The 23431-nt window shown below is 47.2% G+C and overlaps 1 protein-coding gene across 2 annotated transcripts; it reads right to left on the bottom strand.

The window, feature by feature from the left end:
- Window positions 1–1952: 1952 nt before the first annotated feature.
- On the bottom strand, window positions 1953–22553 carry ECSCR (endothelial cell surface expressed chemotaxis and apoptosis regulator). 2 transcript variants are annotated; one of them, XM_040573600.1, is made up of 11 exons: window positions 22399–22553; window positions 12429–12470; window positions 11799–11849; window positions 9813–9923; window positions 9248–9295; window positions 7305–7385; window positions 6646–6744; window positions 5291–5389; window positions 4641–4677; window positions 3148–3247; window positions 1953–2595 (listed from the first exon to the last, which is right to left on the bottom strand). In XM_040573600.1, exons 1-11 carry the CDS (start codon window positions 22454–22456, stop codon window positions 2587–2589), a joined length of 735 nt encoding a protein of 244 aa, XP_040429534.1. In that variant the 5' UTR covers window positions 22457–22553; the 3' UTR covers window positions 1953–2586. The 2 variants fall into 2 exon arrangements, with proteins under 2 accessions (XP_040429534.1, XP_040429535.1); XM_040573601.1 differs by having other exon boundaries at window positions 7338–7385.
- Between the last annotated feature and the right edge of the window lie 878 nt (window positions 22554–23431).

Genomic DNA, 23431 nt, shown 5'->3' with positions numbered 1-23431 from the left:
ATTTGTTCTTGGAAGGCACATTGAGGGCTCCTTGGGGCTGTGGAGGCTCACATGGCTTGGGCCTCACTGCCTGGAGCCCCACGTCAGGCCATGGGGACCCACCTCGAGATGTTGTGAGGGTGTGAGGAGCCTGGAGAAACCCTGCTTTGGGCCTTCTGACCAAATCCTGTACCTGCAGCATGGGCTGGAAGGTTTGTCTGCATGGGATTAGACACCGCCAATGCTGCTCATCTTCTTTCCTCCCATGGGCCAATTAAAGCTGGGCTAATGAGCTGTGGGAGAAGCATTACGGGGTGCTGTGGCTGCTGGCGGTGTCTCCTACCAGTGTGATTCGCAGAAGCAGTGCTTAGCAGGGGATCTCCTTCCCTTTGAGTGGCAGCACCTGGCTGCAGGGGGTCATATCACTTCTGCTGCGTATTTTAACTCATTTTTTCTTTTGAGCAGCACCAGAGCTTTGTTCTGCTTTTTTTTTTTGGATGTGCTTCATTTCCAGAGTGGAACAGGTTCAGGTTTTCTGTCGAGGCACTACAGAGGCTGTGGGAAGAAGGACAATGAATCCAGAGGAAGGAAAACTAAACCAGGGATGAACTCCTGTGGGATGGCCTTTTGGACCTCAGTGTAGCTTGTCAGGAGGAAGGGAGATGAGTTAAAGCTTGGCACTTACTGAAGTGTTTCATATTGCAGGTGCTTACAGGCTGCCTCTAAGCTGTGCTCCTGAGACGTGAAACCTGCTCGTGAGTCCCCGCACACCGGGTCACAGCTCTGAGATCTGGAGCTACTTGGATCCACCGAGCTGGGTGTTGTGACCTGGGCTCTTGTGCTTAAGCAAACTCACTGCCCTGGTGGGGGTAGGGTGAGCACTGTCATGTTTTGCTTCTTGGAAATTTTACTGGAAAAAAACTTTAATTAAAAAAAAAATGCTTATCAAACTACCTGGTGTGTATGTTAAAAATAGAAATTGTGTTGGATCTTAACACAAGTTGTGAAACATCGTGTTTATTATGCTGAACACTTGGTTGCATGCTGTGAAGCACAGCTACCTTTAGCATTGCATGCTCCAGTAAGCATCTCGTAACCATCCCATAAAATTAAATCAAGCTAAATTACATGTTTCATTGGACTGTGCAGGGGAATATGTGCAGTTGATACCTATTTTGAGTGCTTGGCTAAATCTTTTTTTCTTTGACTTCACAATTTACCTTCAGGGTTGATAGCTTTTGATGCTTGTGCTAGGAGAAATCAGTATCTCAGTGTTCTGCTGCTGGGTAAATGAGGTGCTCCAAGGTCTCTGACTCTGGAACTGGTGGAGCTTGCAAGCAGGAGTCACAGTGGAGACAGGCAGAGGCAAAGGTAGTTGCAGAGTTCGTGCTTTAGTGCATTATGCTGCTGACTAAGGCAGCTGAGACCTCCAGAACTACCCAACAGAGCATTGTTTCCCTTGCGGTTGCATGGAAGCTGGGTATTGATGTCTCCATCATCCTCTGTAGCTCAGCTGATAAAGATGTGATTTGCTGTAGGTGACTGGCAGCTGGGTCTGAGCCAGTGTGGGCAGTGACCCAGCCGGTTCCTGGTGCGAGCTGCTGCTGTGCTCGTGAGGGAACATCTCCTTACCCTAGTGACTGGGGGATGCCTTGGTGGTGCGTGGTGCTGCGGTAGGGTGGGAGCTGCGCGTCTGCCTTTGTGGTCTATCAGGAAGCTCTGGAAAGCAGTGGCACAGAAGACTGAAGCTCTCCCAGCAAACTCAGGCTGACAGCGTTCAGGAACAGGAATAGCTCAGTATCTTGCTTGTGACCACTCCCTTTGTCACTTACACTCAGACAAAGCCCTGTCTATGCAGAGACATGTCTTGCTCTTTGTACTTAAGACTTCTTTCTTGTGTGTTGGACTTGTGGGAAGATACTGATCTGTCTGCCTGAAGCTAGTTATTGACAACAAAGTATTTGAGATGACAGTTTACATTTCAGCAGCACCTTTAATTCACGTCTTTCCAGATGCTTTACAGACACGGATTAACATAGCCTCACAACAACCCTGTGACGTAGGTGGGTACGGTCATCCCCCCTCTGTGGGGACAACGAGGCACCAAGCATAAGGGGCTTGGAGCAGCTGGGCTGTGATTTGACCTAGCACTTGGGCATCTCAGTCCCATTAGGCCTTCAGCTTCAGATTGTGCTTGTCTAATGCAGGATTTAGCTCAATGGGGGGCTATACTGATTAACAGTCTGGCGAGCCTGTGGCTGTCTAGCACAGACTGTAAAGGCCATTAATCTAAGGCAGGAGTTTATTAGCCAGGTAGGTGGCTCCTTGGTGCTTCTTGCTGCTGGAATAATCTGAGGGTTTGAAGGCATATCAAAAATACAGTTAGATATCAACCACTGAATGTGACAGACTATAGCTGGAGAAAGCCCATTTCCCTCCTCCAGTCGGAGAAGCTGTATGGGATACTACCATAAATGTATTGATCAAAAAGGGCATAATTTATATAAAAAGTCCACCCTTGCTCTTTCCCCAAGGGGGGGGGGGGGGGGGGAAGCCTAGAAAGTCAGTGCTGGTAGTCAAGTGTCAGCTTCTAGCTCCGGATTGGCTTCATAGCACCTGCAGAAGGAACAAAACGTGGTACATCAGCAGCCTGTTCGGGCTGGCAAAAGAAATTAAGCAGCGTGGTCCCTCAAACAAAGTTTAAGTGCAAGTTTAGCTTTAAAACCTACAGTGCTGTGTATTATTCATGTGGAATGGGTCTGAGAGTACTGATGGGAATGTTGCCAACATCACCAACAGCTCTGCAAAGCAGGACGATGGGAAGCCTGGACTAGAGGGTGGGACCTTAACTTCAGAGAGGCAAGCTTATTTACCTCTTAATTTAATGACAAACCACTCTATCTCTGGCTGGCCCTAGGTGATGGCATCTATAAGTATGAAGTATACTTGACACCTTGAGTTCAGGCAGCTTGGATAAAGTTGAGATGGGGACCCAAACTTTCACCAGGCTCACTGGAACCCAGATGGACCTTTAGGTGTTTGCTGGCTGCTGCTTATTACCTTTCTGAAGGAATAAGAGCAACAGAAATGCGTCAAAGGCACGCACTTATCCAGCAAGAGAAATATTCCTCAGCTAACTCTTGAAAAAGCAAGGCTTAAATGGGAAACCTTCTCTGATGGCGGGTAACTCATGCTGTTGTTCATGTTGATGTTCTTCATGGAGATCAGAGTGATGCTGTTATCCTTCTCACTTGTGCCTGCAGAGCAGCTGTCAACAAAAGAAAGCATTAATTAGTCCAGGAAATAAGAAGGGAATTTCTACACATAGAGGTAAACAGGCAAGGCTGAGGCTGGCACGTGGGGACCAGGACTGATTTGCACTATCCTCTGATCTGTTGTCCTGATTCAGGTGCATCCTTAGTGCTCAACTCCCCCATCCCCTGCCTCTGTGTTAAGATCTCTGCAGAGATGAGGAGTGCGTTCAGATGATTTCAGATACAGCACTATTTTGCCAGCAGACAGCACAGCTGTCTCTACTGCCAAGGTAGGCAGAATCAAGGAGCAGTTTGGATCCAGTGCTCTGTGACTACATTACCTTCTAGCCCTGTAGGCATTACCAGAATTGGAACAAAAGGAAACATTATCGTGCCCTTAAATCTGCAGCAGTTGTCATGCAAAGGGAGCCCTGGATCTTTCTGCACCAGCTGCTGCTGCTCGTGTATTGCCAGCTCCTCTCTTCTGAGTGAGAGGTACAAGTGTTAGGAAGGTGGGATTCCCCTTTCTCCCTGCCCTGAGGGCTGGAATAGGCATTCAGAGCTAAAGGAGAATGGATGACCTTGGTGTTTAGGGCGCCTTGGGGCATGGACCTCTGCTCTGATGTGCCCCATCTCAGTGACTGCAGATCACTTAAATACCCGTTATGACAATGATCTAGGAACCACTGACAAATGATGCAAATTCTCACCTAAACGGTTAGTGACTCTGCTCCTTATGTCCCTTGCTTCTTTCCAAAGCAGGGGTGTTACCTTGCTGGGAAGGGATAGGAAAGTAGGAGCAATATGTTTTGACGCTTTCTCCCCATCTTAGGTCCCTTCCAGCCCTTGTTTTATGGTGCTTTCTGCGCGTAGCCTTTCTTCTTGGGCAGCAGTGACAGTCTGTGGGGTTCAGACAGACCATTCTCTACTTGGTGCTTCTCTTCCAAGGGACTCTGGGTTGCACCCCCCCCATTCCCTCCCCCTTATACCAATTCTGCTAGATAGCAGTAACATTTTTTTTTTTTTTTTTGAGTAGGGGGGGAGAGAGGGGAGGATGGACCTGATCTGATCTCATCTCACTGAGACTACTCTGAAATGCAAAACCCCCAAGGTTCTCATCTGTGTCTAGGCAAGGAAAGACAAGCAAATTGCTTTTTGGAAGGTGATGAGCCTTCACAGCTATCAGTGCAGCTGTAAAATGAGGCCCCTAAACATTGAACTTCTACCTTTGACTCCATCAGACGCAGGATGAGGCTTTGCCAGCACTTGTGTTTTTTACCTGTCTCAAAGTCCTATTTTTTTTTCTTCAAACTGGAGTAGCCAAAGCCACTTATTTTCCAGGCTGAAATGAGTTCTGGAATAAAACTTGCATTTTCAATAGGATGTGAATAGTGCGAGTGACCTTACCTCTCTGATACCATGGAGCTCCCTGGCTTCTGTTTGTCTGGAGGGAGAGAAGTAGTTGGTGATATGCAGGTGAGAAAACATGACAGCTATGCAATAAGTCAGCTGCATGCAGAATTATGTTGTACAGGGTTATAAATGAAATCCAAATGAGATTAGAGCCACCACTGGACACTTGAGAGTTGATTAGAAATAGTGCTTCAAATAATCTAACATTATACAGGCAGGACTGAATGCTTTGCTGCCTGTTTAATTGCATCCTCTGGTCTTTTGGCGGCTATCTGTCTTGCTGTAGATCAGTCTTGCCCTCTAGTGGGCAGTGCTTAATGGGAAATGGGATTCTGAGAGAAAAGGAGTGTCAAACTCCATAAGTTCCGCTGGAAGAGCTGCCTGCCTGTGGGAATCAGCACATTTAACTGCAGCGTGTACAGCAAGCTTGAGGCCGTTTCCTTGTGCAGATGAATCTGGACAGGGGCTTCAAAGAGGTGGTCACACTCCATTCCTAACTGTGAAATCCGTATTTCAGTTGGGCTTCAAAATGTCCCACCAGGTAAGATTTTTTTAAAGGGTGTCCTTCATTTAGGAATTGCCAAATAAGCTTAGTAACCAATGACTTTTTGATTAGGGGGAGAGAGGTGGTCCTGGGAAAATACCTTCTGAGTCCTTTGAGCGGTTACACTTGAACCTCAGGCTGACCACGCTGACGAGGATGATCACCACCACTACCAGGATAACTATGAAGCTGATGACACCTGGGGATGGAGGAAAGAACTGTCTGCTATTGATAGAATAACGCTCCCGTCCTTGGCTTCTGGGGTAGTGCAGGGTCTTGACTCATCAAAATTTGGGTAGGAAATCAATATTTTCATTAAAATGAGCATGGGATGTAATAGGTAGGGAAGTAAATAGTCACTAGAGTGAATGGCTTCATCCTCCTGTGCTTTAGCTTCAAAGGGCTTCTGGTGCATATTTAGGTGATAAGACAGTGACAGGAAGGCAGAGGTCAGTTGATTACACTGGGGATTAATTGTGTAAAGTCAGATAAATACATAATATAATGGGGAGAGACAAGCTGATTGACTGAATGGTGTGAGCTGTCTCATGAACCAGTGGCCAGGCACAGATTTGATTCTGGCATCTGTAAATTGAACTGTGCTTTGTACAGGACTCTCATCCTGTTAAGACAGTTTCGGGTCTCTGTGGCTTCCCTCAGAGTACATAAGCAAATGATAGTTACAAAGTTAACATTTATTTCAGAAGTATTTTTAAAAGTGAAGAGTTTTCTTATAGTGCAGTAGAAGTGAACAAATTTTTTTTTTTTTTTTTTTTTTTTTTGCTTAGCTTCATGGAGGAAGGGGACAGTATAGTCCAAAGCAGAATGGATCTCTTAAATTTACCCTGTCCCTATCTTCAAACCTATTGTCAGGATAAGCTCTGGTGTCTCTTGCCCCATTCCTGCACAAGGTCTGAATGGTGTGGAGGAGTTTGCTGCTTCCTGCTGAGCAGGGTGCAAATGTACAGGGAGGGCAGTAAGGCAGGGCTGGGGCAGAATATGAACAGGTTCGCGGGGTTAAAACAAGGCTAAACTTCCTTCTACCAGGCAGGTAGTACATTTATTGTAGACCCTGTCCGGGAAGCCAGGGTGTAGCATGGGATAATTTGTGCGCAGGTCTTGCTCTAACACAGCTGGGATGTGTCTTGCTCTAACACATCTAGGGCAAACACTGAAGCTAGGAGCAAGATCCCCAGTTCAGGCATAGCCATGAAGGGCTTTCATATTCTGTCCTTTGTGTATTGGGCATGGCTAGGAGTATTTATTAGGTGCTTAGCCTGCTGGTGCTAGATGTCAAGATTTTTCCCCTTGTGCTTTGAACATTACAGGATCACGCATGCTAAAGAGAGAAACTGAGGAGCTGTGCCCAGGGAAGCACTGTTGGCGCTGGCTGTCCAGCACTGCGTGACCTGACAAAAGACCCCCCCCTTCTCCCCAGGTTGCACAAGACCTTACCAAAAGCTGCCACAGTCAATGGAGACTTATCATATGTTGGAGTAGTCACGGGTGAGTAGCCAGAGGTGTCTAGTGTTGGGGTAACTGTTTCTGAGGTGCCTGCAAGGTAGGAGAAAAAAGTAACTTTATATAAAGCCTTTCTTCCAGTGTTGGGAAGAGGGTTTCTAGTAATGTTGTGTGGCCTAACTCGCACTTGCACTTTACAGAAGATGATAATTGTGGATCTTGGCCTGCCCCCATCAACATGAACAGCAAAGTGACATAGGTGGGAACCAGCTTGCATTGGTGTGGCCCCCTTTTATCAACAATCTGAGGAAATGATTCCCCACCTGCAGGGTTATCTACCAGGATAGCAATGAGGAAGCTGAGCGTGGCAGGTAAAGGGCTGATCTGGGAGGGTGTTTGAGGAAGGAGCTTGCCACATGTCCTTCTTACAACTTTTTGCCGTGCTGGCACCTTTCCTGCTGTGACTCGCAGCCCCTGTTCCCATGCTTGACAGGTTACCCCAAAGTGCTTCTTCTGCAGAGCTTTACAGGCTTCTCAAGGGCTACATGGGGTGGCTAGCAGCCCTTGGGTTCTCGTTAGCTGTTCACCATGCTGCCTGGGGGTAGCAGTACAGTGGCATTGCTGTTGGCTGTGAAAAATGCTGTGAAACGTACTGGTGCTTATCTCTGAGAGAACGGAGAAAGCACCTTGAGTTGCTGCTGTTGTAGTACTCTCGCTTCTCTTGGGCTCTTCACCTGCACAGAGGAAATGCAGAACATGAGTCTTGGCCTTCAATATCACATAATAAGCAAAAGAATTCATGGACATGCTGGAGTGTTGAATGTATTCACAGTAAAGCTGATGATTTGCAGGAAAATGGGAGGTTTATTTTCAGGCTAAAACCTCCCCACTGACATTTTGTGCTATTTTCCCTGAATCTTCCTTCAGGCAGGGAACTCAAATACCCGGGTATAACTGTTCATGTTTAGTTTCTGCAATCCCAGATGCAGTTTTTGGTTAGATACAGCAGTTAAGCACTGGAATAGTGAACTAGAAAGGTTATGGATTTGCTTTTGCTTATGAACTTTGAGGCTTTAAAAAAGAAGTTTAGGAGAGGCAATTCTACAGAATTAGTGGGTTTGTTGTCCTGCAGGCTGTGTTATCAGGAAGTAATTAAGCTAGTTTGAGTTGGGCTAACTTGTATGCCATATGCAATCTACCTGTGGCCGTACAGAATATTTTCCAAGCAAGGACTCCAGTTCTCAGTGGGGTAAACTGGCTTGTAAGAGGCTGTTTGGTATGTGACAGCTGCTTCCAACGCCTGTGTAAGCAGATTTAAGGCTGGCCTATGTGTTTTGCTTGAAAAAATAAAATAAATCCTTTGCTGCTCTCTGATGTTTTGAACATCCAGCTTGTCTGCATTGGCCTTATTGAACAGCTACAAGTACTGTCAGGCCACTAAAAGTGACACTTTGCAGCTTAGATCATCTGTAGGCCAAGCAGGATCTCTTTCCTCTCCCATTCTCTCCCTCCCCAAACCGGTGCTGGCCAAAAGCACACGCTGCCTGGAGAGGTGTAGAACAGCTACTGGCACTCTGAGCTGGAGCGCAGGGAATGCAACTGTGGGCAGCTGCAGAGGTGCCCTGAAACTGGGGTTCCTGTCTTGCAGAAAATGTCAGGCTTTGGAATGTTCTTTTGCTAAAAGTCGGAAGAAAGCAGAAACAGTATGAAGTAACAAATTTTAACCAGTGAGAAAACAGTAACTGCATGCAGCAGAACAGTCCTGAGAGGCAGGGGCTAGATCTACAGCTACTAGCTGTATTTTTTCCACCAGTCATCAAACCCTTTGTTTCATTCTGAAATTGTTCTTTTAGCCACAGGTGGTGGGCAGAAGCTTTGTTTGCTGAGCCTGGCTTGGATGCCTCAATCCTGGGAAACGCTGGGTCTTGCACAACAGGAGACCTCTCTTTTGGAAGCATCAGCAGCGTTTATGTAGCTGAAGATGTATGGAGCTTTTCAGATAAAGCAGGGCTATAATTAATAGCAATCTGCTCTGATGTAAAGGGCTCTTGGCTTAACTGGGCACAGACGTGCTGGTTGGACATCTGTGCAGGCAGAGCTGACAGTGGGTTTTTAACCTTGCATGAGTCAGGGAAGATCTGAGAGGCAAAGCAGATTCTCAGTCTTTACCATTGCAAATCTGAACCTTTAATGGAGAATCAGATCAATATTCAGATTTCAGTGTTCCCACTTACTTGGCTTCTGTCTTTATTCTGAGAAAACTTACTGAATTCTCCAATTTTTGGTACAGGCTGGATTAAGCAAACTATCGGAAGTCAAAAAAAAAAGCGCATTTTAAAAGGTGCTAAAAGTGCCGCCTTGTTTCTAGATGTAGATCAGTCTTTCAACTGTTCAAGTTTATCCCAGGCAGAGGTTGCTGAGTGGAATTGGTCTTGTTTTATCAGTGCTTGTAAGGATATCAGATGAATTTGGGTGTTACTGATGTCTCGATGCCAAGATAGGTTAGTGCTTCAATGACTTGCACCGTGTAAACCAAGTAAGCTAATTGCCATGAAATTGTCTGCACTTATCGTTAGTCTATAAAAAGACAAAGTACCTCGAGTTGATGAAGCTGCAGTGCTTTTGTTTCCGCTAGACGTTTCACCTGGATAAAACAAGGAGAAGAGAATTAAGTCTAGAAGCTGCTGTTAACTATGCTATGGAGAGCTGTTGGGTTTTCCTGAGGGGGGAAAAAACTTTGTTTCTAGGCATGAAGCTTCCTCTCCAAGCAAACTCAGGATGCCCAGCTAGCAAGCCATGCAGTGATTTGAGAGTGTACGTGGGAGGTGAGCGTGGGAGCGGTGTGCCAAGGAGAAGGAGGCTGGGGTGCCTGTTCCTCCTCCACAAAGCATTACCTGGTAAAGCGGGATCTGGCTTTTCCTATGCAGCTCAGCTGTCACATCCAGGCCATGGCTGCATCCAGCCACGTGCGTTTGGGGAGCTGTAATGAACTACCTTTTTAGCGAAGGCCGAAACATTCAAAAGCAGCTGCTACTGCATAAGTAGCATGGTGTGGGCTGGCTGGGATTTTGTGAAGCACCCAGGTTTGCATGGATAAGCCAGGATGCATAAACTGGTCCTGCCTGAGCAAAAATTAGAGTTTTCCATTTTTGTGTACTTACCCTGTGTGGGCGATGTTGGTGTTGTAGGGATGAAAGAGGATTTGGTTGTAGTAGTCTTGTCTGTGCAGATGAGATTCAAGTCAATTGGTGTTGCTGACTTTACTGAAGGCTCTGTAGAGTAAGCAGAGTTACTTTAAAGAGCTGTGCTTGCCGTGAGCTCTGTTAAGAAACAGCTCGGTGGAGGGTATGGCTTCTGCAACGAATCCTCAAGCTCCTAGGAAGTTGTGCATAATCTGCTAGGGAAAGTATGGGTGTGAGCAGATAAGGTAATAGTCTAGTCCTGCTCAAGGAGTCAGGGTTTCTGTACTTTGACATTAACTTTTGCTTCTTTTGGCAAGGCTGCTTGTGTGCGGAGGTGCTGGGCTGGCAGGGCTCAGGAGCTGCATGGAGAAAGTCTGGCTTTTGCCACCACTTTTTTTCCTTCACTTTGAAAATGGAGGGGTTTTATCTTGAAATAAAGACTTTATCTCTGGACACTAACTGTCTGGCACCCACATGTTTATTTGCTTGTTATATGAAATGCTAACTTTCATGTTTCATTTCACTGAGTCTCTAGGCACAAATCGTTCACTACTTGCAGTGATTTGGAAGCTTTGGCATCTTTTTCAACCTGGCACTCAAAGAAGCCAGAACATGAATCCTGTGGGTCCAGAGCAAGATAGGGAGGAGGGAAAAAATCTTTCAATAGTCCTCTGCAAGGAAGAGTTGATCGCCAACCTGGAATTTATAGGCAAGTTACTTTTCGTGGCTTTCCAATAAAATGAGCAAAGAGTGAAAATGGCTTTAAGCTTTCTTCTTTTATCCAAGTGCTTTAACAAAATATTTGGATTTAGGAGTGTTTTTTTTCTCTGCAAAGCGTAACAGCAGAGTAAGATCTTTCTTGGGATCCTTTCCTTTGTTTTTATGGTCCCTCGGTAGGGGGAGCTATGCTTAGAAAGAGATTTCTCCTTGATATGGTTGAAAAATCTGTCTCCAAAGGGGTGTAAGTGTACCAACAGATGTAGATCTGGAGTTGGAGAGATCTCTTTGCGTGTATTTGGTTTTGTGTATTTGCAGATTGAAGCATATAACTCTTGCTAACATCTCCCTTTGCCCACTTCCAGGGCTTCTGACTGTACGTATGGTATTGTCTTGAAGCTGGTTTCAGTAGAAGGGGAGAAGAGAAAAATGATATAAAGTAAGGGAGCTCCTCAGAGATTCGTATTACTTCTAAATATTTTTGTCCTTCTAAGTGATTTGACTGCTATTTCCATGAAGGTAGATAAAGCAACCCCCCCCCCCCCCCCCGTTAATAACTGTATTAAAGCAAAGGCAGACCTCAGTCCTTGTGCTGGTGCAAGCCCTGCAGTTCAGGAAATGCTTCCCCATTTCCTCTGAGAGCAACGGGGGAAACGTTTACCTGTTGTATACAAGGTGCTGAGGCTGTGCACAGCACTGGAATTTTCTAGTTAAAAAAAAAATAAAATTGTTCAGGTTTATCAGGAGAGCAGTATTGAACAATGAATGTAATGCATGGGAACGCTAACAATGGCTTAATTGCTGTTATTTCCCTTATGACACCCAAGAGCCAAGGCCAGACCTTGTGTATGAGGCCCTGTGCTTAAATGTGCTCCGAGCTTTCCTTGCATTAAGAGCTGCCCAGCAAAGTGGGTGATGCCAGGCAGGAGGATGTGGACACAGCCCAGCCTGGGCTTGGGGGAGTTGCATCCTTTGTGCACACAAGACTTTCTTCCTCCTTTCTTCCTTTCCTCCCCACCACTGTCGTCTTCTGACTTGCCACTGCACAGCCCCATTTTGTCACTTATAGAATAATTTATTGTTGGATGGGCTGAAAGATGGGCCCTTTACAAGACAGACTTGCCAGGATGCCCCTCTCCAGGTGAGCTCTGATAGTTCTGCAAGCCTGTGCTGTCACGGGTGTCTGTAACAGCCCTTGGAGGGAGGTAGAGGGGAAGGCAAAGGTCCTCCTCCTTTGCAGTGTATTACCTGAGGTATGGGTCTTTACTTCAGGGTTGTGTGGTGTTGATTGAGATCGGTCTGTAACACAAAGACACAGAGGTGAAGTCTTCTACACGAGGATCCTCGCTGGTGGGGTCCGTGCAGGGGGAGGTTTGAAGGATGGGCCAGAAAGAGACCCTTAGAGCCAATAAGAGCTGAAAGGGTGATGAGAGCAGGAGGTGTTAAGGAGTTTATCACTGCTGTGGCTACAGGGACCTGCAGGCAAAGGGGTGATGGCTCTGAGGATGTGTAGAGCGGAGCATGCAATGGGGAACGGCTAGGAAACATCTGGGAAAGGCAGCAAAGATGAGGCAGGATCAGATCCCTCTGTTTTCACTGGGCCTCCTGGAAGGCAGCACTGCTCTTCCCGACAAGGCTGGGAGGCAGAGACCAGAAATAAGGAACCAGGCGAGGTTATCACTTGGGGGCACAGTGCCCTCCATCAGCCCTGGAGATCTGGGGAAGAATGGGGATGGGCAGGCAGAGGTGGGCAGTGCAGGGTCCTGCAAAAAGGTGCTGCAGCACCTTTCCCATCAGTGGCCTCTCCGTTTGCATCTACACGTGGGCACCTGCACCCATGTCCAGACAGACTTTAAATCAGTGTGACCCAGGAGGTACCTGCTACAGGGTGGACGGAGGAGTCTGTGGAGGTTGTAGTACCTGGAATGAAACAACAAAAGTATTAACAGTGCTAATGTGACTTGCACTAACGCATTAGTGTTCTTGCTGGTTGTGCGATTTGGGTTTTCCTTATCTTCTGAAGGAGTGACTTTGAAATACACAGTTTCCTCCAAATATTAGCTAAGTGGTAACAAGCACTGTGTGAAACTATTTGCTTGAATGTAAGGGCATTAGGTTCTGTGTGAGCTAGAACTAGAGTTTATACAGCCAGGATAAATGCCCTCCTGCCCCCATGAAGCCAAACCCTTTAGAAAACTGCCTTTCTCTCCTGTGGGGAAAATGCAAGGCCATATAAATCAGTGGTGTTGCTCCCTCCCCATGAGCTGCTTGCCTCCAGCTCAGTCTTGGCAGAGAAGGGCCATTTGACCTGTTTTCTAGAGCTGTTTAAAGAGTTAAGACATATTTGAAAGCTTTGAGACCCTTGAGACCTTAATGAGTGGATGGATGAGGCTTGTAAATGTTTCCAGGAGCTAATGGGACTGTTTTCTCAACTGAAAGTGTTTTGTTTTGCTTGTTTGTTTTGGATTTATGACAAGGCATCCCTGGACCAATGTTCCGTGTTGCCTGCCCTCAGAATACCTGATGTTTTTCTTTAAGTCTCAGCTCCTGGAATGCTATGATTAGATAGGTGCCAATTAAAAGTGCTGCCATTTTAAAAGTAAAAGGAAATATCCAGTTCCCATATGCAAGGACAAGGACTGTAAGATGTAAATAAGCTTGATACTTAAATCAAAACAAACTGGTATAACTTTGAAAAGGTGACTTTTAGTCTGTCATTTTGAAATGCACATCCTAATTGGCACTTCTAAATGGTTATTACTGGTGGTGCTGATGCTGTCTGTAGTTAAGATTCATGAAAGAAACCACATTACAGCCACAGACCCACTGGTGATCCACCTCACCAGAGTCCCACAGCAGCTGATAGTTCCTAAAGGCTTCAGACAAAAAAGGATGGCAGTAAAGGTTGAATTCTTCCATCTCGCTGTCTTTGCAAGGTGTTGTGGCCCCTGGGGTAAGGGCAGGGGAGATTCAGCGAAGCAGCACCAGCGGGAGCACCGCGGTGCTTGTGTGTGCCCCTACAGCCAGACTGGTGCACCAGATTCATCTCGCTTGTTCTTACACTTCCTTTGTGAGCAAGCCTGCAAGAGAGCTAATCTCCAGGCTCCCTTTCTCATCAAAGAGAGGATCAGGGACTTCTAAATCCCTATTGATCTGATCTATTTTAGATTTCTGTTGTACAGGGAGAAGGAGGCACAGCCTGCGACATCCTGTTTCTCGCCAGGAGCTGTAGAGGTGATGTAGGTGATGAACTTCGTGGTAGGTACCTATGCTGTAGCTGTCTGAAAGAGGTCAGATGAATGCCCTGACGGTGGTGTATATCTGGAATGAGATCTTTAGCATGCAGCGTGTGTGGGTTATCGCAGCTTGGCTCAGAGCCCACCCCTCAGGGGACTGTCTGGGTCTAGCGAGCTCCTGATTGATATCATTTTTCTCACGCAAACTGTCTTGGAGCCTTAATTGTTTTCTTCCTCTAAGGCTTTATGACAACGATCCCAGCCAAACAGGAACCAAAACAGTGTGTAAACCACTGAATACATAATAAAACATAGCCACTTTCAGTGTAGGATTTGGCTATGAACTTGACTTTTCAGAACTTTTCCATGCTTTTTTTTTGCTTGTTTGTTTTAGTGTACTGGGCAGCAGGCCTGCAAAACCTGACTTTTCCAGTCCGTAAAAGAAGAGTGAGAGGAGATGTGATTAGATCTTTAGTTACATAGAAAACAGATTAGCCCCTTTCTTTCTACCTCCCCTGGGAACAGGACCAGAGGACCAGGGCTTAAACTGCAGTAATAAAAAGGGGGGCAATAGGAAACTGTCCTCACATAAGGGTAGTGAATCGCAGCGAGTGATTGCGTAGGAGAATAGTGGGATATCCTCTGGAGCTTTTGAAGAGCAGGTGAAATGAACGTCAGTCTAGTAATGGGATTATGGACAGATACAACATCACTTACTGAATCAAGTAGTGTAATGGGGGAAGAAGAGATCTTTTGGGCACATGGCTGTCATTAAAAGGGCCGAGATGTTTGATGTTTGTTTTGAGGCTGGGGAGTGCACCTCTCTGCAGCCCTGCCACCTGCCACTGTCTGCTCCCAAGGGGCCAAGCTGACTCCATGCAGAGGGTGCAGTTATTTGGGCTGTTTCCATTGATCCCAGAAATTTGCCAGCCTTTCTCTCTGGCTTTCCTCTTGAGCAGCTTTACAACACGATTTCTGGATGTTGGTTTGCACATGCCTTAACATACTCTGCCTACAGTCAGTACAAAAAATAATGTATTGGGATAATCTTGGGGGCCCATATCCTCTAGTAGCTGCCAAACTCAAACAGCTCATCTTTCTCCATTGCTCTTGCAGAGACCTTGTTCTCCCATGGGTAGAAGTAACTGCATGGGACACATTTCCTTCTTGAAGTTGCCATAGGTGCTTTTTAGTGTATATGTCACATGAAAGCCCTGAGAACTATTATTTATACTTTGAAGGAAAAGGGAGATGAAGGCTTCTGAGCTGGTAGTTTATTTCAGCGTTTTGGGGTGATGGAGGAGAAATCTGAGAGCTTGAACTGAGCCTCTACGGACAGAAGGCACTGAAAGGGAGATAACTGCTGCCCTGTGCTGGCAGACCTGATGGCTCACAGAAAGCTCAGGCTCCCCAGTGCTAGGATAGGAGGAAGAAGCTCTGAGTACTCTTCCACCACAGGTCAGCCCTTTGCCGAAGGTCAGACTAGAGCACTGGCTCGTAAGAAGTTCTCAGAAAGCAGTATGCCAAAGTAAACCTGGGGTTACTGTAAAACACATCAGCAAGCAGTTTTTTTCAGGGCACAGTCCCTGGAATTCACCTGGCCAAGCAGATGCTCACCCTGGTTGTCTGCATCTGAACTTTGCTACAGAGAAGTGACCAGTCTTGTGTGAAGAGGCCAAGGGATGGAGAAGCCTTTTGGCACTTTGCTCGGTAATAAATGGCCCTTCTATAAACACAACAGCACATTATTTCAAAGCGGAGCATGTCTGGCTCTGACTTCTGGCCCCTGCTTTTTGTTACGCCTTCTCTGCCAACTCAAATAATCAAGAGTCCCATGATGTTAGCTGTTTTCTTTTGGTGAAGGCGCTTAGCATCCCAGCTGAATTCCATCGGACAGACGTGCAGAGCAGGAAGAGACCCGGGTTGTGCTGTGGGGCCGGGCAGCAGGGTGTGGGTCAAAACCAAAGCGCCGCGTGTCACAGCTCCCCAGGGGGCTGCTGTGCGAACCCTGCTGCCGTGGCACTTGGCCACAGCACCGTTTCCTCCCCGTGCCCTGCCAGCAGAGCCCTGGCTGCAGCGGCTACATAAACAGCTAGCGATAACGGGCAGGACACAGCCAGCACAGCTGCAATTGCAATACACATCAAAGCCATTCGGATGACTTGCTGTTGAGTGGAAGCAGAGCCAAACTGTTTGAGTGTTTGGGTGCAAGTGATTTACGGCAGGGTTGTGTGTCTCTAGGTGGGGCGGGGAGCTTGCTGAGGGACTTACAATGGGAAATAATGTTTTCTGCTCCTGCTGGAATGGGAAACTCCTGATTACTGACCAGAGCAATAGGGCTCCAGAGAGGCACAGTGAGGCCGCAGATGGATTTCTTCTCTCTGATTCAGAGCTAGCTGTTCCGTGGTTAATTTTTCCAGAAGATGAGAAGGGAATTTTGGATTTATTTGCGGCAGTCCTTCTGTGATGTTAGGCGTGAGTGTCAGACAGAGAACAGAGGGGCCTTCCCATGTAGCCTTCTTTCATGGCAGCTGGGAAGTTCCCAGAGCCAGCTGCACACCCCTCAGAAGAGCATAGAAAGATGTTAAAGAAAAAGAAAAAAGTGTTTTTTAGGTATTCCCACTTTAGTATTTTAAGCTAGCCTTTGTCAGGGCCTTGGTATAAAATAGTGCTATACCAGAGACCTAAGTCAGCTGTTGAAAAACATTTCAGCAGTCTTTACACCGGGTTCAGACGGGCTTGTGATGCCCAGTCTGTTCTACTACTGGATGAGTTCACAGGGGGGATCTCTGGGACCGGTATGAAGGCACTGGGACTGGTCCCATCCACACAGAACTGGTGGGGGATTGGCACCCTCTAACCCCGACGTGTAGTGCTGGACTCTTCTCCTGCAGCAGTTTTTGGGGGAGATGTTACAATTGTGCATCAAGGAGCTCTAGAGCCTGCGTGGCACCGTACAGACTTTGCTGTACCAACCTTGTGTCACCTTCTGCTTGCAGGTTGTATAAACAAAGGCTGTCAGAAGAGACCTAACGATCTAAAATTAGACTTTTCGGTTAATGTATTGCTGCTCCAGTAAACTCACCCATGACAAAAATACGCTGACCACTTCACGCTAGTGCAGCTGTTTCCTGGGTGAAAGGCAGCAGCTGTTGAAGCAGCAGAGAGCAACACCACTTAATTGTTGCCACTTTTACGTGAAAGAAAATGCTGTGTTAGGGAATCTGGAAGGTGGAGAGCTCCCATTTTATTAGGCACCTAAGCAAAGGTGCCTCTGCCTAGCAGGTCTCGGGACAGGTTGAGGCAGAAAATGTGGGAAGAGAGGAGAAGTGTTGATATGCAGACTTGATAACTGACAGTCTAAATTAGGTCCCAGACCCACAGTGGTATTTAAACACCTAATTCTCAAATGACATTCGAGGGGTTTGGCAACTCACTGCTACGTGGTTCTGAATGGTAATGGCTTGGCCAAAACGTTACGGAAAGTTCAGAGGGGCAGGAATTCAACCCGGATCTTGTCAGTGATTCAGAACAATCCTGGCCTTCCTCTGCTGCTCAGGGCTGCACCCAGGTCTGGGCATCCTCTCGAGCATCGTGCTCCGTTGAACTGTTCTGGAAGCAGATCAGTCTTCTGGCGGAAGCCAATTAAAACCCACTTGAATGTAGAAAACAAGCCAGGAGACAAACAATGTGGGGAAGCCACATGCACAGAATGGGACCTGTGACATCGCAGTGCGTGATAAAGTACCTTTTTTTTTTTTCTCCCCTAAAAAATGGTTGCTCCTAGAAGAAAGTAACAGGGCTTTTTTTTTCCTGGCTGCATCCCTGAAGCCTGGTCCATGCCCATCTGCACTTATCTGAGCACTTCTCTCTAGCATTTAAGGAGTAAATATGTGCTCCACGCAGGCTGCCCTGCTGTGACCCTCCCAGCTACTTACTGGTTACAGTTTTCTCCCCGACATGTTTGTTTGAGAGCTCTGCTTTGTTTTATAGATGCTGGGAAACTGAGGTGCAGAGAAAGCATCCTGAGCTGCAAGCTCATTCCTTAGCGCTGCTTTCATGCCTTAATTAGGCTCTCAGCGCAGGTTCTGCTTTGTACAGGTCACCTTGCAGGTGGTCCTCGTTATCTTGTAGGATTTTGTTCCTAACCAAATGTTGTGTGTTCCAGCTGGTGTAGGGATCAGCTGCTGAACTTGCTCGTGTGCTGTACCTCTGGACAGGCATCAACAGAGCCCTGTGACAGCACACAGACTGCCGTCCCCTGCAGCAGGGGATCAGTGCTAGGTACTTCTCAAGCACATCTCACTTCCCTCAAGTTCCTGGATGTCACAGTTTCCAAGTTTATTCACATTTCTTTTTATTATTATTATTATTATTTCCAAGAATTCCAAGATATTCCCCAGGGCTTCTTGGGCAGAGTTGTGGCATTGCTGGTAACAGCCAGGTTATGTGGTGGTTCTGAAACACCATGCAGGAATGCCAGCTGCTGTTCAGTTCAGTTCCCACTTAGTGACCTGGGAACTAAGGTTTGTATGGGGCTGGTGGCATGGGGAGCTCTCCTAATTCCCATTCTTTTCACTTTCTTTTCTCAGGTCTCCTGGCTCGAACCTTAGGGGAGTGGCTGAAGGACAGGTGAAGCAGTCCTTGCCTGGTTGCATTCGTTTCCCCCCCAGCATCAATGCTGGGCAGGTACCTTACTGCTGTTCCCTGAAGAGGCAGTCAAAGCTTCTTGACCTGACAGGCTCCACCTGGCTCCAGATTTTAGGTGAGTGACCCTGATGATATCACCTAGGTTTTATTCCTAATTTTTTTTGTGTGTATATATATATATATATTTTTTTTTTTACTAGCCTTGTCTCATATCTGGGGAAAACAAAGCATGGGAGTGCTAAAACACAAAACCCAGTGGTTCTCTGTCCCACCCAGTGCATTGTCAGCTATGACGTGCTGCTCCTTGGCTAACAATTGCACTGACTTCAGTTTGACTCCAAGGTTCTTAGCTACTCCAGAGTCACTTCTAGCTAACACGAGAGGAACTTACTAGATTGTATGCCTGGATCTGCTTGCTCAGAGCTGTGCCACCTTTGGAAGTGTGCAGAAATTGCAGTTGTTTGTGGTGGTGGGTAAAGCTGGGCGTGACCCAGTGTGGCAAAAGCCTTCTTGCATCCCTTCCCTTGCTGAGAACTACTGGTGGCTGCCCCCAGCTGCAGAAAGGTTTGCTCTGAAGGGTGGATGGGCACAATCCACATCTCTGTGGCCCCCTCTTTCATGTTGCTGCAACAACCAGCTCAGCGTGAGCGCTCTGCCTTCCCTTCACGTGGGGTGGCAAGCCTGAGCTGTGAGCTTGCATCTGTTCCGCAATGTCCCTGTCCCATCACTGAGTCCCAGATCAACAGCCTTGATCACAGGGCGTTGGGTCCCAGACTGGTGCTTTCTCACCAGCTAGTGGTAAGAAAATTATTACTAAACTGTGAAATTTGTCTGCTAGTAAGGCAGTACTGTTTTACCACATTCCTGCTGTTTTGCCAGGTTTGTAGGAAGTTTTACCAACTACTGGCATTAAGGGCAGGGTCTCCTTGAAACCTCTGTATCTCCAAAGACCACCACAACCAGAGATACTAGATGAGGCTTTGCTCCTTCCTGCTGTACTGAAATGATTCTTCTGAAGGGTAGAAAAAGCCCCATAAGTCTACAAAAAAAGCCTGAAGGGGAAACTACTTGTCAGTGCTGTGGTTGGATTATGTTGAGTGGGCTCATTTGGGAAGTGAAGTAACGAGACCTCCTAGCTGAGGCTCGGCAGTGATGCCTTTTGCTAGTGCTGTGCGAGGCACAGATCTCCTGTTTCTAGCCTGGGCTCGAGCCCATACGTTGGCTTTCCCAGCAGGAGGGTTCTTGCTCTGGTTACCAGCACTGTCCCCTCCGAGGACACCTGTTGTTGACTCACCTATTGTAAGGAACATAATTGCTGGAAACAGCCTCCAGTTAAGTCAGCTCTGCAGAGTCATCAGCAGAGTTTCATCTGACTAGAAGGGAGTAGTTTGTTTTGTGAACAAACATTTCTCTGAACCACCTCCTGCTTTCTCTTCCTTGTACACCAGGCCAGGGTTGCTCTGGCCTGTCCTTTTTGCCCAAGGAGGGTCAGGGAGGGATCTTGGGGATACCCTTGGGCATTGCCTGGTATGGGCAGAGACTAGCAAAGAAAAGAACTGTCTGCAAAGGTGGAGAAGCCTTCTCCTGCTGCCTGGTGGTATAAGAAATAGGATCTGAACTGGGTGTCTTTAACGCTCCCTGCGATGCCAAAGAAGACATCTTGGCAGGTGTATTTTTAAAAGCATTGTAATTTGTTGTGACTGGGGCCAGCATAAATCTCTTTTGTATGATCTTGCAACTGCCTGAGTGCCTAAAGAATACAAATTCTGTCCCCATTGTTTGAGGAACAAGGCAGGACAAGCAGCAGGAGTCAGTTCTAGGATGCACTGGATGCCCTTATGTTGGGATGCAAGTGTTGTCTGGAAGGTCTCCTGTTAGCTGGATGTCTGCCCTCTGTCTGCACCCCACTTCTTTGATTACCTCTGGGCCGTGCTCCCTGTGGCATTATCCATTCACTGGCTGCAATGCAGATAAGGAAAGCAGCAATCAATGGGAAAATTCTGCTGGGTTCTCACCAGCTTCCAGAAGGAATTTTGCAGTGGAAATCTTTTGTCTGGGAAATGCCTGCCCATTGTAATGAAAACTGTTCTTAGGAAGAGGTTTGTTTGGACAAATTTTTCGTTAAGCATTTCTACAGGATGAAAAAAAGATTGGAAGTGGTCCAAAACTTCCCACTTGAGCGATTTCAAACTAACAGTAGTTGAACCTTCCTTCAGAAGTAACTGTAAGCTTAGGAATTCAAATTAATAAAATTCATTAATAAATTAATGAACTTGCAAAAAGTACCAAAAGCCTGTGTGGAGACAATAGTTTCCAGCCAGCTATTCTGCACAATGCTGGGGCTTCACAAGGTTACTTCCACCTGCTCAAGAGCAAGGAGACCACCGAGCTCTTCTGTCTTAAGATCTCCTCGTTCCCTTCTTCAGCTGCCTGCCAGTCAGGGAGCCAGCAGCATCACTGACCTGGTCTCTGTCCCTTTCACTTAGGCTTCTGCAAAAGGCAAAGCAGCAATATCCCTCAAGTAGTAGGCCACGTTAGTGACTTTAATATAACATCGGCTTTAATTTTCATTTAATTTCTAGTTCAGAACTGTCATGCAAAGATGATGATACAAAATACACAATAGTGTTGAAGGCTGGTTTTGACTGAAGCCAGAGGTCCAAGTGCAGTACAGCAAGCACCAGCAATGCCATTATCATCATTTGCACCTATTGGCCCCGCTGGCATCACACATCTAGTGGGAACAGCCCCTGCGCTGTGATTTGAAGCAGATTGCAGAGGACAGAGTTACAGTGATGCACTCAGGACTGAAAGATAGAGGCGGCATCCCTTCCACCTGATCCTGCAACAGCTGGGGTCAACCTGGGGAGCAAACCTCTTGGGTAGTGTGATCAAACCAAGGGCTGGTCCTGGCATAGTGCAGCTGACTCAGAGTAGGTGCTGACAACCTTGGTAACATCCCTGTCTTGTGCAGGCCATGCCAAATATTTGTAAGGGGGAAGAAATGCACTCTGGCCAGGTATTAAGAAGCACAGCAGCATGGCCAAGGGGCTTCAAAGTTCCACTAGGCACAATTTACCACTCTGCTGAAGTCAGCAGCCCTCTAATAAAGAGACATTTTCCAGTCTGTGTGCTCTTCCTTCTGAGAGTTGCACAGCGAGCACCTGACTTGTCTTTATATTCCGTGTCTTTTAAAAATCCTCTTACTACCAATGCAGTGGCTGTAACCTACAGGCAACTTCCACGGTTTAATGGTAAAAACTTTGGATCCAAGAAACATGGTATTATTTTTAGGTGGCTTTCTGTTAGAAGCAGCAGTGATATGCAGTCTATATTCCTCTGAATGCCTTTAAGCTCACAGGTACTACAGCTGTCACCAACACAAGTGGTGCCTGGATGCAGGAAAAAACAACCTGTCACATTTCACAACAAGGAACCTGTTCCTTGGAGGTACACTCACTGCATCCCCCACCACGACCCACGTATGAAAGGAAAATTAGGAGCAGAATTACTACAATAAGGACAATACATGTACTGCGTGAGTCTCGCACCTGACTTAGGTGCTCTTTGTGTTTACATCAGCAAGAGGAAAATTTAAAGTCAAGGAAAAAATTACTTTTGAGGAAAATGTCCTGTACATTTAAAAGTTCCACCTTTACCCTTATTTGACAGAAGTCACTTGCTACACAATGCCTCAGTATGCCTCAACAGAAACAAGCCTTTTGTTAACCAGAAAACAACTTCTGTTATTCCAGCACAGTCAAATAAACCCTATAACACCTGATATCGCCAGATTTTTCCAAACAACCTGACTCCTGCCACTCCTGAACTTAAAGCTTGGGCTTTTCTTACGGCAGCTACTCCACGCTTAAATCTCTGTCCGGTTCCCTTTGGGAGCTGGGCTCCCCAAACCCACCCCTGGCACCGTGTCACCATCCTCAGGTGTGAGCAGAGCGCCTTACCTCTGATGAGCACGCAGCCAAACAGCCACAGGAGCGGGTGGACGGACGGAGCCAGCATCTTCCCCTCGGCTCGTGGCTGTGCAGCTCTGCTGGGGCTCTGTCCATACCGAGAGTGAAAAGAGGGTGAGGAATGATTTGCCTGCTTGGGCTGATTCTAGCAGAGCTTCCTGTTAAAGAATAGAAGGAAACGGGCTGAATCCACAGGGGAACTGTGTTTTTTAGCCCATTATGGTCGAAGAGGATATGAGACATCGCTTACCGACGGCAAAGGAAACCTCGCCATCGATGTGTTGGGGAATTCGGTTCTCATAGCAGGGGAGAACAGTGGCACAGCGGGCCTGCCCGGCCTTGGGCCTCAGTAGTGTCTTTATAGTACTTGGGTTTTTTTTGGAGATTAGGTCTGGGGCAAGGGAGTGCCCCAGGTGATCTGCTCCACGTCAGTCGTGAGGGCTGCGCTGGTCTGGAGGAGCTGGTCATCCCCTGAGAGGGGATTTCTTAAAATCCCTGAGAGGGGTTTGGAAATACCTGATCCTGGTGGGGCTGGGCTATCTCACAGCCCGTGCTGCCACGTCCTCTGAGCCCTCATCCTGCTCCTCCCCATGCAGCTCCAGCAAGTGTGGGCACCAGGACTGTTGGTTTTGGGATGCTGCTTTTTGGGTAGCAGCAGCATCCTTCCCCACAGGACGTACTGCATGAGACAGGCTTAGACCAACCCTAATCCCGTTCTTTGATGAAACTGGAAAATTGGCTTGGTCCTGCCCCTGTCCAGCCCTGCTCACCAGGGGACTTGGGATGTTCAGCTTCTTGGCCCCGACTTTGTGATGGGTTGTGCACCTGTCTGCACATTCTGTCTGTCCCCTGATGGCATAGCTTGAGCTTCACAGGTAATACATTGCCCCATGCTGGATGTGAGTGGGTGTTTGTGGGGGAAACGGGTCTTAGAGTCTCCATGTGGGAAGGGCTTCAGCGCCCGCCTGTCTTAGAGGATCCCTGCAGGACTCTGGGGGACAAATCCAGAGGACGGTGGTGTTAC

The sequence above is a fragment of the Cygnus olor genome, chromosome 14 (assembly GCF_009769625.2).
Source record: "Cygnus olor isolate bCygOlo1 chromosome 14, bCygOlo1.pri.v2, whole genome shotgun sequence".
Lineage (NCBI taxonomy): Eukaryota > Metazoa > Chordata > Aves > Anseriformes > Anatidae > Cygnus > Cygnus olor.
This window is presented reverse-complemented; position numbering and strand designations above follow the sequence as displayed.